The 14,035-nt window shown below is 38.4% G+C and overlaps 1 protein-coding gene across 6 annotated transcripts in view; it reads left to right on the top strand.

The window, feature by feature from the left end:
- CADM1 (cell adhesion molecule 1) overlaps nucleotides 1-14,035 on the top strand; it is a 364,942-nt gene that overhangs the window by 341,282 nt on the left and 9,625 nt on the right. For 2 of the 6 annotated variants that reach the window (XM_020989715.2, XM_020989713.2), the window contains one exon: nucleotides 6,946-6,999. The exons of the other annotated variants lie outside the window; for them this stretch is intronic. In XM_020989715.2, the coding sequence (XP_020845374.1) occupies nucleotides 6,946-6,999 (54 nt within the window). The remainder of the gene's footprint in view (nucleotides 1-6,945; nucleotides 7,000-14,035) is intronic. 6 annotated transcript variants of the gene reach the window in all.

The raw sequence follows: 14,035 nt of genomic DNA, 5'->3' as shown, positions 1-14,035 counted from the left end.
ATATCCCTGTGTTCTTCCGTGGGCAGACGGATCCAGTTGACTGAGAAGTGTTCTGCTGTTTAGAACTGGGTTTCCTTAAAACAGGCCATTTGTTTTAGATATTATCAGTGACAAACCCTAAGCAGAAGATCCATCATAGACTGCTCCTCAGAATTCTCCTTCACCCTATATCTTTGACAGACTGTCCATAAGTTGGTGATTTCTGATACAGCATGCTGAAGGACAGAAACGGATTTGACACTCACTTCTGCCTTTTCTCCTGTCATAAATACAAAGGAGAAAGTACATTAATTTAAATGCAAGGGTCAAGTAAACGTGAAATCATGCTAAATCAATTAGGTGTTAAACTTCAGGTTTCCGAGGAAATGCCCCATTGTGCTTGCTGTTACGCTGGCATTGCACTCCATTAAGCTTAGTTATTTGTAGGTTTAATCATTAATTGAGCACTTCCTGGCTTTTATCGATTATTCTTGAGGCCTTAAGGTTACTTTAATGTAGTTCAGGAGATTTGTTCTCCAGTTTTTAAGAATACTTTAAGTTCTTTAAGTGCCAGTGAATTATAGAGTCAGGATTTAATCATAAGATCCCTGAATTCCTTGAGAGACTGCATAGACAAATTATTTTTTAATTGACCCTCAATGACTTCACTTCTGTTCCCCAGTTTCTGTTCTGAAAGGGCCTTTGTCACAGATACCCTCAGATCTAGAACAGGGAAAGACTGGTCCTTACAGCTCCGATAAATATGAACCCCCAGAGTTAAATCTGAGTAGTCCAATGCAAGGCTCTTGTTGTCACAAAGTGTGTGTCTTTGTAGCATAGGGTGCCCCAGGTAAGAAAATGTGGGTGGATCCATGTGCTTCCACCCCCACTGGGGTGGGGGTGGGGGATATCAAAGTTCATATTTAACGTAGATGCTATGGAAAAGACAATAAGGTAGTATCAGAGGTCCCATGTTTGGCTCTGATAATACTCTCTTTGTTTCTTTGGACAAGTTACTTGAATTCTTTGGGCCTCTGTTTCCTCATTTGTTATAAGTTATAAAGTCCTTTCCAGATCTAATCCTATGATCTGATCCTATCACCTTTTCAGTTCTAAATCTGTAAGCCCCCTCTCCTGATGAATGAGTCAATAATATTCATTCATTCATCAATTACTAATTGAGCCTTAGTTTTCTCGTCTATAAAATGAGAGGGCTGGCTTATAAAAATCTCTAAAGTCCCTCTCAGCTCTTCAGCTATGATTCTGTATAAAATTCTCACATGAGCTAGATCCAAAGTTCTTCAAGACACCATCGATAACAACACGATTTTTTGACAGTGCAGATTGCCAAGGAAAGTAACTTTTTTTGTGTGATTCTGTTGAAACAGTTTTGGAATATAAATTAAGATCTTACAATATTCTTGTGGTAGAAAACTATTTGTTAATGAATTGGGGGGGGCCACAATGGTTTCAAAAAAAGAGTATCTCATTTGCATTTCATAGACTAGCTAGCAGTGCAAGAAAACCAATTCAGTAGTAAAATTTAAGCAACAGGCATTAGAAAAGAATGGAACTTGGCTGTGAGATCGCCTCATCTGCCCCTTGCCTGAAAAGAAATCCCCTTGACAGCATTTGACAAGGGACCATCCATTCACAACAGAAAATGAGAATTTACCTGAATAACAAAATGATCATTTTAATTAGACTGTCTGGTTAAGATGGAGGGAATAAGGGCCGGGCTACCACATGACTCCTGGGGTAACACATTTACCAGCCTGTTCTTGTTGTCTAAGGTCTTCATGGTGTCTCGGGTAAGATGCCCTAGGCCCAGCCTGAGCAACAGAACCTTCTGACCCAGAAAAAAGGATGTTTTGGAGTTGTGTCCAACTCTTTGTGACCCCATTTGGGTTTGGTTGGTTTTGGTTTTTTTTTTTTTTGGCAGAGATAAGTGGAGTGGTTTTCCATTTTCTTCTCCAACTTATTTTACAGATGAGAAAACTGAGGCAAACAGGGTGAAGTGACTTGCCCAGAGTCACACAGCTAGGAAGCGTCTAAGGCTGTATTGGATCTCAGAAAGTTGAGTCTTCTTGACTCCAGGCCCTGCACTCTTATCTACTGTGCCACCTAGCTAGTTCATAAACAGTAGATAATATCCCAAAGTAATGATTTCACTTTACAACAAAATTGAACCTTTTGTCTGAGTTAGTTGTCAGGATCCTGCTTTGGGTGAGAGTTGTGGGGAGGGATGGTACAATGAGACGTTGACCTTAAAAAGAAAGGGGGCCAAGTTATAAAGTATTTGAATCTGAGTTATGCAGAGCCACATTTCCTCACATGAACTATGTTTGAATTCATCTCACTTCTTGAATATCATAGCCCCTTCCCTTTGGGCTAATCTGAAGGAAGCCTTCCTGAGGAGTTCATTAACCAGATGGTTAGGAAAACCACTAACCAATTAGATTTTGTAGCAACTTAAATGACAAGACACATTAGGTGAGTCTGTTGTGACCATCTTACTGGTCTTAAAAATTAACCCTATTTTGGGTTTCTCTATGTTTCTATTTTCCTTTGTCAAAAGGAAGAACAATTCCCTCTGAAGACTCATTAAAATGTTTTGTTCAAGCTTGTGTTGCTAGAGTGTGTATGAAGTATACCAGATGTTTATGTACGTTAGCTATTTGCTCTTATCAATATTTGATTGGAGTAAGCATGTATATGGAAGGTTAGAAATGCATGGGCATGACTGAAAGCCAAATGGATCTTCTCCAAAATAAATAAATTAATGTAGAGTAAAGAAAACTGTGTGTGTAAGAATGGGAATGTAAGGCCAGTATGACATATGCTATTATTCTGTGAAGGAGGTACTTGAACAATTATGATTTCGGAGCTCATCTTTAAGGCCTGGATGGGAAGAGTCCCTTATGTGTGCATGTCACAGTAATCCCAGAGAGCCATCCCTGCCAGTCCCCTTATCTCATTGGCATGAAATGGATGGCGGGAATGCATGAGTGAGTTCAAAGCATGGGCGTTGTCTTTTTTCTTTTTGGTGTGTGGGTATGTGTGGTGGTTTTTTTGTTTGTTTCAATTTGGGAATTTTCCTGTAAGGATTTTGGTTTTGGTTTTGGGTTTTTTTCCCCTGTTCTTTTTCTGCACTGTCTGTTCCCATTCCTTTCCCTCATCCCCTATCCCCTGTTCCCCAATCCCCACCACCCCCATCCTGAGAGCTCTGATAACAGCATGCCTGCCCCATGGCCAGGAATAGTGCTTGTGCTTCTGCTGCACTGCTGTCAGCCAGCTGGTTTCCTCACTGTTTGGAGTTGTCCATTATTTATTTTTTATCCCCTCTTCCCCTTTAAGTCCACCTGCCCTTTTGCTTTCCACCTCTTGGTGTGTCTAGGGGCTGATGTTTTTGTGAATTTTGATATCCCAAATCACAATTTTCATTAGGATAAGTGTTAGGGCCTAGAATGGAATAGTAGTACACTCAGTTCAAACTCAGAACTCTAACTGAATTTAGAGAATCATTTTTCATTAAAAAAAATTTTTTTGGCCTTTTCCAGGCACATGTACCTAGCCCAGACAACTTTCCCATTAAAAATCAGGCATTCTTTTTTTCTGATTTATTTTATAAATAGTACAGGCAATAAAGGCTGTGATGGAATACACAAAGCACTTGGCAATTTTCTTATCTGCTTCCATTCGTTCATGGGCCAACTCTTAAATCAGTTTAAAGGAAAATAACCAGCAGTGCGCATTATTACAAACGCTATATCCACCCTCTGTGTATATACTTCTCTGCACATCCCCGTATGAGTACAGAACAATGGCATTCAAAGGCTGTCATTCAGTCAAGGGACTCTGCAGACATTGTCCGCTCTACGGGAAAGAGGTTTCTGAATGGCTGCAGAACCTTCAGATTGTGTCTCAGCCTTGATATGCAGTATGGAAACAATGTTTTACTATTTAATGGTGGGAACAGAATGTCTACTAATGGGAAAAGGGGGGAAAGAAAAACTCTCTACAAAAGCTGACAAAGCAGAAAGAGCAGGATGACTGAGCTTTTAGATTAAAACTGCTGGGGGTGTCTGAACTCTCATGGCTGGTGAGATGAATGGTTTCCATAATACGGCCAAATGATCAGATGCATGTTGCTTCGATGAGAGAGGGAATATTTCCTGTGTTGCTTTTAATCATCTAAATAATAGTGGAGCCAGTGGGCTGTTTTTATTTTCTAATAATAATTTTATCTAATATTACTTATTGAAATATTTTTAAAAGGATAGCCCGAAGAAGCTTCCATCAGCTCTTGAATTTCATGTGACCTTGAATTTAACTAAACTGTAGAAGTTTAGTTTAAAAAAACCCTCATTTTCTGATTTAAAACTGGCCCACTATCCTGAGTTTAAAAAATTCTAGTTCCATATGTTGGAAAGAAATGAATTATTCTAATGCCACAGGTGTTTTATAAGAAAGTTTTCAACATGCTATGGCAAATCAGAGCACCACTAATAGTTATCCCTTGCTCTGCCTCCCCCTGACCCTTTACAAAACATAACATTAGACTGTATAAGATTGTTATGTTTGCACTATGATTGTTGAGAAATTCTGCCTGGACAAAAAGGTAAATTTCCAATTTGTTTGATGAAGTTTACCAAATTTCTTTGAATACATTTTAATTAGGAATTAAAATAAAGGACTATCTTTCTTGATGTGAAAGCTTAATAATAAAAAATCAAAAAGTAATTTCCCACTTTTTTTAAAAGACTGGCAAGACAATTAATACTCTGCAGTAAGTTTTGTAAACTTACTGGGTGCCAGTAAACACTGAACTATTGAGATGTTTCCTTTTGAATATTCTCTACTTCATAAAGTGTACCTCTTGTCTTTTTCTTTAAGAAAATGAGTTATGAGTATTTTTGACTAGAAAGAAATCCCTATCCAAACACAGCTTTAGGATAAGTAAGATTTTATTTGTCCACATTGCAAAAGTTTCTGTATGCCCACTGCTCAAGGAAACTCCTCCTAATTCTGTTTACAGAGGTGATCATGGTATGGTCAGGGCATAATAGATTTGTGAAAAAAAAAAAAATAATGGTAATGCAAAAAACAAATTAATTGCTACTAATCTAAATGGTTTCGCACTTTAGCATGTAATTCAAGCAGTAGATTCCAGATGAGTTGGTGTGTTTTAAACTTTATATTATTGAAAATGACAGTTTTCATTCTTTAATGAGGTGTATATCAACTGTCTGCTGCTTTCTAATGGGGAAGCTTTGCATATCAATGATATTTCATAAACATCTTAGTCTTTATTTAAGGGGGGAAAAAACTGTTACAGAAAATTAGCTTTCTAACCGCCTCCCCAAGGAAACAAACCTTGAGCAATAAAAATGCCTATGCAAAACATCATTGTTTAGTATGGTTTAGTGGATGCCAAGCATGTGTGTAGAATTCTTTGATATTCATTGGGCCACGTAGAAGTGAGGGATTAGCCTTCTGAGAACCGCAAATACATAATTAACTACAGAGAAGTATTTTATGTTGCCCATTTATAACAATTATTCAAATAATTGTAATCATCAGTCTTTATACAATGGATAAAGCCAATTAGAAATTGGAATACTTTCAGCCAATCCAAACACTGGAAAAATGGAAATTCTTCCTACTTACGTGCTTCTATAATTTATTGCAGCACTTACTGCTTCCCCTTAAATTGTTTAATTCTATAGTTTTTGGAGCACCTGTGGACTTGGAAACCATCCATTTCTCATTGGCCCACTGCCCTTAAGAGTTCTCTCCCAAGGGCAATGGTGTAAATTCTCCTTCCTCAGGATTTCAATATTGGGAAATCCCAAGCTGTCAAGAGAAGCCCCCATTGCCTAATTAGATATCTTCCAACACTAACTTTCATGATCCTGAAAAGCCCAATTTGGGAGGGAATTGACCGTATTTATTTGCTTGATTTGCTTAAATCTGTGTTCCTCTCTGGAAAAGTAGCAAATCCTGTCCATAGCCCCAGAGTACATTTGCTCGGTCTGTATTCTACTGCCAAAGTAGGGTTTTGTTTTTTTGTTTTGCTTATATACACAAATGCACTGTGCATTTTTTCCTAATTAAATAGGCATCTTCAGTCTTAGAACATTTGTATTGTTCTGTGACCTTTCTTACTGTATCAACTTGCAAATAAAGCATCAGAAAATGGAAGCAGTTTCCTAGCCTAACCTCCTGTTTTCTCCTTCTCTGTTGACCTCTCTAGAGAAAAGCTGAGCTAGGTAAGAAATAGCACTCATGGGCAAAGCTTGGAGTGTTGCAGACACCAGCATTTCAAGGCCCCAGCTGGTTCTCTCCTGGCCTAACTGCTTTTTCAGCTTTGAGGGTGTTTGTTTTTCATTGAGTATCGTTGATTTCTGAAATGCTTTTTAAAAAATTTTTTGCATATCAGATTTTCTGATGAAGGAATAACCTGCAATCTGCAGTTAACAGATGCTATACCAACTTGAAATATGTGATCCAAGATAATCATAAATTGATAAAATGCTGTATTTGTCAGTATTGGCAAAGGATTTCAATTTGTAGCAAAACTTGAAATAAAATTTCTTACATACAGCAGTATGGAAAATCTAAGTAGAATTGTAATAAAGAGATGTAGCAGAGCATTGGCAGCTAACAATCAGGTTTTATATTTTTGCATGCTGTTATGAATGAGTGATTTTGAACATTCCCCTTCATGTTTCATGTGCTTTGAGCAGTGGAGACTGAGGAATCTTTCTGCCTCTCATTATCTATCAGTAATAAAGTAAATTATTGGAGAACTGTACTTATGGCTTAATATATTTGAGCTATCAAAAAAAAATGGCAAGTGATTTGGCTCATATTTTTTTTTTAAAATTCATCCTCAGTTCTTAAGTGTTTTGTTTATGTCCCTCGAGGAATGGAAAAAAAAACGAGTTTGTTTTTACTTGTAAGGCCTTACTCAGTTGCCCAATTCCGCAGAAGAACTGGACAGTGAGGACCTCTCAGGTAAGGGCTAGTCATTAGGTAAGGTTCTGCAGTGTCCAACCTGTGGGAATGTTGTTCACTTCTGCATAATGGCCATTTTGAGTTGCATTCAGCAGTTTTCCTGATGTAAGCAACCTGTCGAATAGAAATAAGCTTGTTTTCTGTTGATAATTGTTCTTCCTCCCCACCCCCATCCACCTCCCTTGCTGCTGGGATTGGTATTTATATCTAAATGTATTTTAGCCTGGGAAGACATTCTGCACACAGTAGAGGACAATTTATCTTTCCAGTTGTACCACAACTACTCTTTAAGTTCAGTGGCTTGAAATATTTTTTGCATCCTAATTATATGATGATTCAGAAAAAATTTGATTTCATTTGTAAAGCAGTTAAGGATGTTGGATTGTGTGACAAGATCTATTTCTTTAAAAGAAAAAAAAGCACGTCTTTAAATCCTTACTGCCTACTTCTTTGGGATGGGCTGATAAAGTCATGATCTGATTATGTTAGGAATAAGGGTGGGGAGGGGGAGAAGAAGGGGCCAATTGTTTTGTCACAGCCATGATGTAAACTAATTATCCACCTCAGACCTTTTTCACAGCAGACTGAGCACTTGCAAAAGTAGGTTTCATGCTTGATTCCAGGATTTAGGTGTTGCTAATCCAGAATAAGAAGCATATCCTACAAAGAGGGGAGGGAGGAGATTTAAAGTGATCAGAGCTAAACAATTAGGTGAGTCCCCATGCTATTGTGACAACTTCTAGCCAGCTATGAGATTCTTAAACATTTCAGTAAACTTCTTTATACATGATGACACCTTTCACGTTGTTCCCAAGGAGGTCTTGTCCATTGTGGCCAATGGGGAAAATAAGCGCAAGGACTCAGTTGGCCACAGGAAGAAAAAGAGAACTGAGCCTTCTCAACATCCTCCTACCCGAAAGCAGAGAGGCTGAGGAGCTAGTGCCCTCTAGTCCAGCCGGTGCTTGACCTAAGAAGCCGTTCTGGAAACATCCTAGCCATGATCATTGTCCTGTTGCATCTGTAGCAAAGGGGAACCCATTATGTCCCTTATCATTATGCTTTTGGAGAGCTCTGGTTTTTTAAGAATACTTTCTTGAAGTCAAGACTAAATCTGCCTTTCTGTAATTCCTACCCATTGTTACTGGTTCTGCCCTCTGAGGCTAATCAGAGTAAATCTAATCCCTCTTGAAAGTGGTAGCCCTTCAGATACTGGAAGATTGTTGTCATCTCCCACCCAGTCTGAAGAGGTAGGTGTTGAGATACAGTCTTTAATTATAAGACTGTTCCAGTCAGAGACAGTTTCATCATTGTTCATCTCCACTAATTTCCAGAAATGAGCAATATATACTCCCCCTTCCCCTCCAGGCGTTGATTTACTCCAAATCCCCAAATAAATAAAAAATAAGTGAATGAATGAATAAACAAATAAATAAATAAATAACCAGGCGATGATGGAGTGAAAGGTTAGAAAGTAGTAGTTTTCATTTTGCCTCACTTTATTCTGCTTTATTTAGTGAAGCTGTAAAAAGTTTAGCCATTGGCTTTTTTTTTTCTGATGCACATGGGTGGTCCTGTCCCTGTTTGAAGCTTAATCCGTTCATTAATGTGAGAAGTAAGCAATTTATGAATCAACGTTTCTAATTGTTTGAAGGTAGTCTCTGGGCTTAGTTCAGATGGTGATCCCAGTGGAAATGATTACCTCAGAATGAAAGGGGCAAGGAGCCTAGCTAATTCTTGTGGGTAGGAAGCAGACCTGCCCCCTCCCAGTTTGTTTGCTTGCTCTGTCATCTAACAAGAATCACTCAGACAGGCAAAAGTAATTTATATATATATATTTTTTTTAGGAAAAAGGTGACTAATTTGCCCCCTCCACCCACCCACCAGTATTCAGTAATTAAGACTATGCTGGGTAGCTCAGCACGGTTGTTACGTGTGTCTTTGCTATGGCCCTATCAATCACCCACCAGTCAGGAGCAATAAACCAATAACTTTTGTGTGTGTTCATAATAATTCAGTTAAATTAATACATTAAGTTGTCTCTTCTCTCCCCTCACCCCCAGCTCCTTCCAGATGTACCTCAGGCACATACTGCTCAGCAGCGTACATCATGTAAAACACTGATGAACAATCATGCAAGGACTGGGCTGCCTTTACATCTGGTTTGATGAACTAATCAAAAACTGATTAGCACCTTTGTTCAAAGGGGATGCTGATTAATCAATTATTATTGATTGTGAGCCTTAGCTTCACTCCTCAGCTAAGAAACGTCTGGAAAAAAACAACCAATAAAAATTGAGCAGCTGTCATGGTGTTTAAATTTATTAAAACAAAATACATTATTTTTTATGAAGCTGTCTTGAAATGGGTCACTGAAGGGGAGCATATTGATTGAAGAAGGATGAACTCCTTGAATTCCTGTAGCTTAGAGACCGAATTCAATTATAATACAAGACAAACAGGTTAACACCCGTCTTAAACAGTCCATCAATAAATTAGAGTAGGTGTTGCACACTTAATGCTAAACTGTGGTAATGAATAATATTACCATCCATTCCCTGCTGTATCTTGGTGGCAATTTCATCCTTTCTTTATTGGGGATAAATGTTATTTACTATATTTCCTTTGAAATAATGACAGCTTGGTCCCTAGTCCCCATTTTTCCTCCCCCAAAAAACACACACACCAGTCCTGCTTCAGTTAATGACATTTTCATAAGCAGCATATGGTACTCCATCCTCTTGCAGCAAAGCGAGTTGCCCAGCTGATCCTCCTCTTTAATCTGCATTTTAAAAAAAAAGCATTTTATGCCTGTATGTTAAGAGATTTAATTATTGGTAGACCTGGGGAGCTTATCCAGTTTCTCTTTGAACCCTTTCATTTACTTTTTGGGTGTTAACTTTATTGATGATGGATCCACACGAGTTTTTGAATTGTTTTATCAATTACATCTGCTGTTTGCTAGTGACAGCTGGTGGTTATTGCCACCCGTTGAGGCATAGGATAGCTTTAAGCATGTTTATTCCTCTATTTTATTTTAAAACCTTAAAAAAAATTTTTTTTAATTTTTCGTACACCACAGTCTCCCCTTTCAGCAATGGAAGGGTCTTTAGGGAACATTCAGTGTTGTGCAGTGATATATATAAAATGTCCCAGAATGAATGGCCATCTAGCATATACAAAGAGATCCGTCAGCCCTCTCTTTTAAAGAACAAGTATGGAGAAGAAACTCGAGATTTGTCACATTTCCCTAAAATATGCTTTAAAATCTTAGACTATAAAATACAATATAAGCCAGGAAAATCTTGCAGCTTTTTTTAAGTATTAGGAAGGTAGGGGTAAGGAGCAAATCTTTGGATGGCTTTGGCAGACCATGATATTAATTAAGGAAGAACCTGAATGAATCCCAGTATTGCCTTCACAATACAAAGGAAGCATTAGCTCAAAACTGTCAAATTAGCCTATGCTAATTTTTGACCCAAGGAAACATTTAAAGGGCTTTGGTCTGGTTTGCAAATTATGGGACTGAGTATGTTGGTATTTAGCCCGTAGAAGGCCGTAAGGGTCTGATTTTAGTTATTCTTTTGGGCAGTCCTTTCTTTTTTCCATCATCTGAAATGCAGCTGAACCTTTCTGCAAGGTGCTACTCGAGTACTATGTTAGTAGAACAGACCATAAGATTCCCTTGCTTTCTTTCATTATTATCCCTGGCATAGAATGAGACCCAGGTTTGGCAGGCAGAGGCTATCTGATTTCCATGGTAGACTTTTTTTTTTTAAGTCCCAGAGGGAGGCTGTGTAGGAAGGCCTGAGGTATGGATTCCAGTTCTAAACTGTACCTTCTTTTCTTTTTTATATTGTAGAATTAGCCATATTTTTGAAAAATATAACAAAACTATGATTTGAAATTATAAATCTAGGGAGTCATATCCCACTTTGAGAAGTATTTATTGTTCCTTAGAAGTTCCTTTCCAAATCAGCAAGGCTTCATTCGATGTTGCCTGGGTAGGAAAGATAATCGCCCCATATCGCCTACTGCTGCTTCCTTTGGCAGGGATGTGGGGAGGAAACAAGGGATTGATTTCTTTTCATTGGCAGATTCATTGTCCTGAGCTCTAGAAGTTGTTCCACCTCCAAGGTGGTTGCAAAACATCTTGTGAAATATTAAAATGTTCAGGTTGGGAAAAATTAAAATGTTTGTTGCTTTATTTGAATAAATAAAAGGCACTGAGGTTTGAGCAGTGGTTCTGTGTCCATGCCTATTACCATATGACTTGCATAGAGCATGAACTTCATGGTTTCGATGGCAATTTGGCATAATCCAACACGCTGCTGTTTTCCCTCCATGGCCAAGAATGAGTCTATTATAAAGTAAGAACTTTTCCTTCAAACTAAAAGGCAGGTGGGCAGACGAAGTGTGAACTCCAGTTCTACAGGTTGGACACTACTCTGGGGTGACTTCACCATATTCATTAACCCATCTTCCCAGGAATCTCCCAAATCCCTAAGGTCCACTTGAACATCTTTCTGTAAAAGAGAGATTCCAGTGGGATATATCTGTGTAGAGACAATCTACTTAACTATATGCTCTTTATCAGATGTGCTCTCATTTAAAGGAAAACTCTAGTGCTGTTCTCATTACCTTACTGCTGCTTATGATTAAAAAGTATCAACCCACTATTAAGTCCTCATTATTTAATGTGTAGAGATGCCTCTTGGTCATCCTGGTGATGCAGAATACTTTACAGAGGATTTGCATCCTGTTACAAACCTTTTTGCTGTTGGTTAAATTCGTTAACTCAAGTAATTTGAGAGAGAATTGACAATTTTTTAAAAACATTTTTAATATTTAGTTATAAAATATCACCTTTAACCAAACACTCCCCATAAACCTGACTACCACAAAGAACATCAACTCTGTAGGTAACAACAGCATACCCATTATAAAATCCAAGGCCAAAGCATGTTCAGCTTCTTAGTATTGTCTGTTCAACAAGGGTTTATTGAGTACCCTTCCTGAAGGTGGACATTCAAAGAAATATAAGGCATGGCCCTAACTTGGAGAAGTTTTTCATTTGCATTACCTTGCCTTATGGAAGAAGGCAGAGATAAACATAGGTAGAAAGGTTTTCTACAGTGTCTATACTGTTTTATACTATATTAGACCATTCTGATTGGTGGGATCATAATACTTTCTGCATCTCCAGGTTGTACCTTCTTCAGAAAATATTCTTGGGTTGTATCAGTCAAATAATTTCTTCTCCCCTCCACCCACCATCCTTTTTGAATTTGGGTGCTATTGTAGACCACAGTGTGTACATATATGTGTGTGTATATATAATTTTAATGGGAGGCAATTGAGCTCAGTATGGTATGATAATCAACTACAGTTTTCCTTTAAGTCGCTTAAAATAGCTTCTTTGAAATGTTAGTGTGGTTATAGTTAAATTGATTTGAGATAGATGCAGCTGAAGTGTAGTACTAGATGTCTGCAATGCAACTCAGAAACCTTCCTGGTTTTCTTTCCTTCCTTGCATTCATTCCTCCCTTCCCACCCTTCTAAGAAGAAGAAAGGTTATGCTGTATAGAGGCTAGTGTGCTCCAATATATATTAACATCTTAATGGGAAAGCTGTGCATGTCCTGTATACATTTACTACTCTCTGACAAGAGGGAATTAAATGTCAGAAGGATTTGTAGCATCTATAATTGAATTGGTGCTGAGAAAAGCAAATCTTAAAGAAGAATAACATATTAGGATTAGCAAATAATGTGGCATTTTGTCAGCTCGAGCCATTCAGTGGGTTTCCCTTCAGTAATAAAGTTGTGCTTTTCAGAATACACACTTATTTGTGTTACTGTAGATGGGAAACACAATCGGTGCTGGAAATGATTAGCTCTATTTTTCAACCATGCCAGTGTTTTATTTTTTAAGGTCAGGTGTTTTTTTTTCTCCCCCTCACATGGGGGGGGCATGAGATTTTCTCTTCCCCTCCCCCAACCCCAACAAAGTGGTAGTGAATGACATCATAGTCATTAAGCTTCCACCTGGGTAGACTAATCTGTATAACCCCAAGGCTTGAGTCAGCATTTCCATTAGAAACCCTTATTTTAAGAGTTTATAATTGAGCTGGCTTGTCCAGCAGGATCTCAGCCCGGGAAAAGAAACTTTATAAACTAAATTGGATAGTAGAAATGTTGCAGAAATTCAATATTTCTGACCTTTTCCCTGTTCAGCTGTAAATGTACAACATTGTAGTGGGCTGGGCATCTGTCCAGTAATTAGAAGCAGCAGGACTAAATATCATTAGAATCTCTCCATCCGTTAAGTGTTTCCTTTGAAAATTAGATGAGATAACTTGTAACTTATAAAAATGCAAATATGTGTCTGTAAGTGAAGTGTATAACTCTCTACAAATTGGTTGGTTGTGCTTTAAATTATCAGCTGGAGAAGTTTTGATAATGTCAAGGTAAGCCAACTAAGACAGTGGTTTGTCCTCATACCCTAAATATCACCTGACCATACTAGGAAGCACAGACAACTCCCTTCCTTTTCAGAGTAACCATCTGCACTGGAGTCAAGGTTGGTGTGATTTTGATGAAATGATTTGACACAAAAATTCCCCAAGCGACATGAGGAGTTGGAGGCCTTTGTACCAAAGAGTTTCTCTGGCCATGAGCCTAATTGTCGAGTGGCTAGCCGATGGTATTCATGGGCCAATTACTAGTTATATAGATGATGGCTTGAATATGGCCTTTTGTGTGAGAAGTGGTGGGTTTTCCTGTTCTAACAGAGGCTACCATCATCCACCACTAAACCCAGACTTAGAACATTTGTGCATCTACTTAAGTCACATGGCCCATGTTAGACCATAGCTATAGATTGTGGACATCCACATCCATTTGCTGAACAGTCCCAATGATGAGGCAACTTGATTGCCAGAATGGCCTATCAGGGAGGATCTTTGCAAGTAATGAGAGAGAGGAGAGACACCCTGACGCCGCCACCATCACCTCCTCCACCTCCACTTCCACCACCAC

Source organism: Phascolarctos cinereus, unplaced genomic scaffold (genome assembly GCF_003287225.1).
Source record: "Phascolarctos cinereus isolate Bilbo 61053 unplaced genomic scaffold, phaCin_HiC Scaffold_726;HRSCAF=1367, whole genome shotgun sequence".
Classification (NCBI taxonomy): Eukaryota; Metazoa; Chordata; class Mammalia; order Diprotodontia; family Phascolarctidae; genus Phascolarctos; species Phascolarctos cinereus.
The sequence above is the reverse complement of the archived record's forward strand: the minus strand, read 5'-3'. Positions and strand labels throughout refer to the sequence as shown.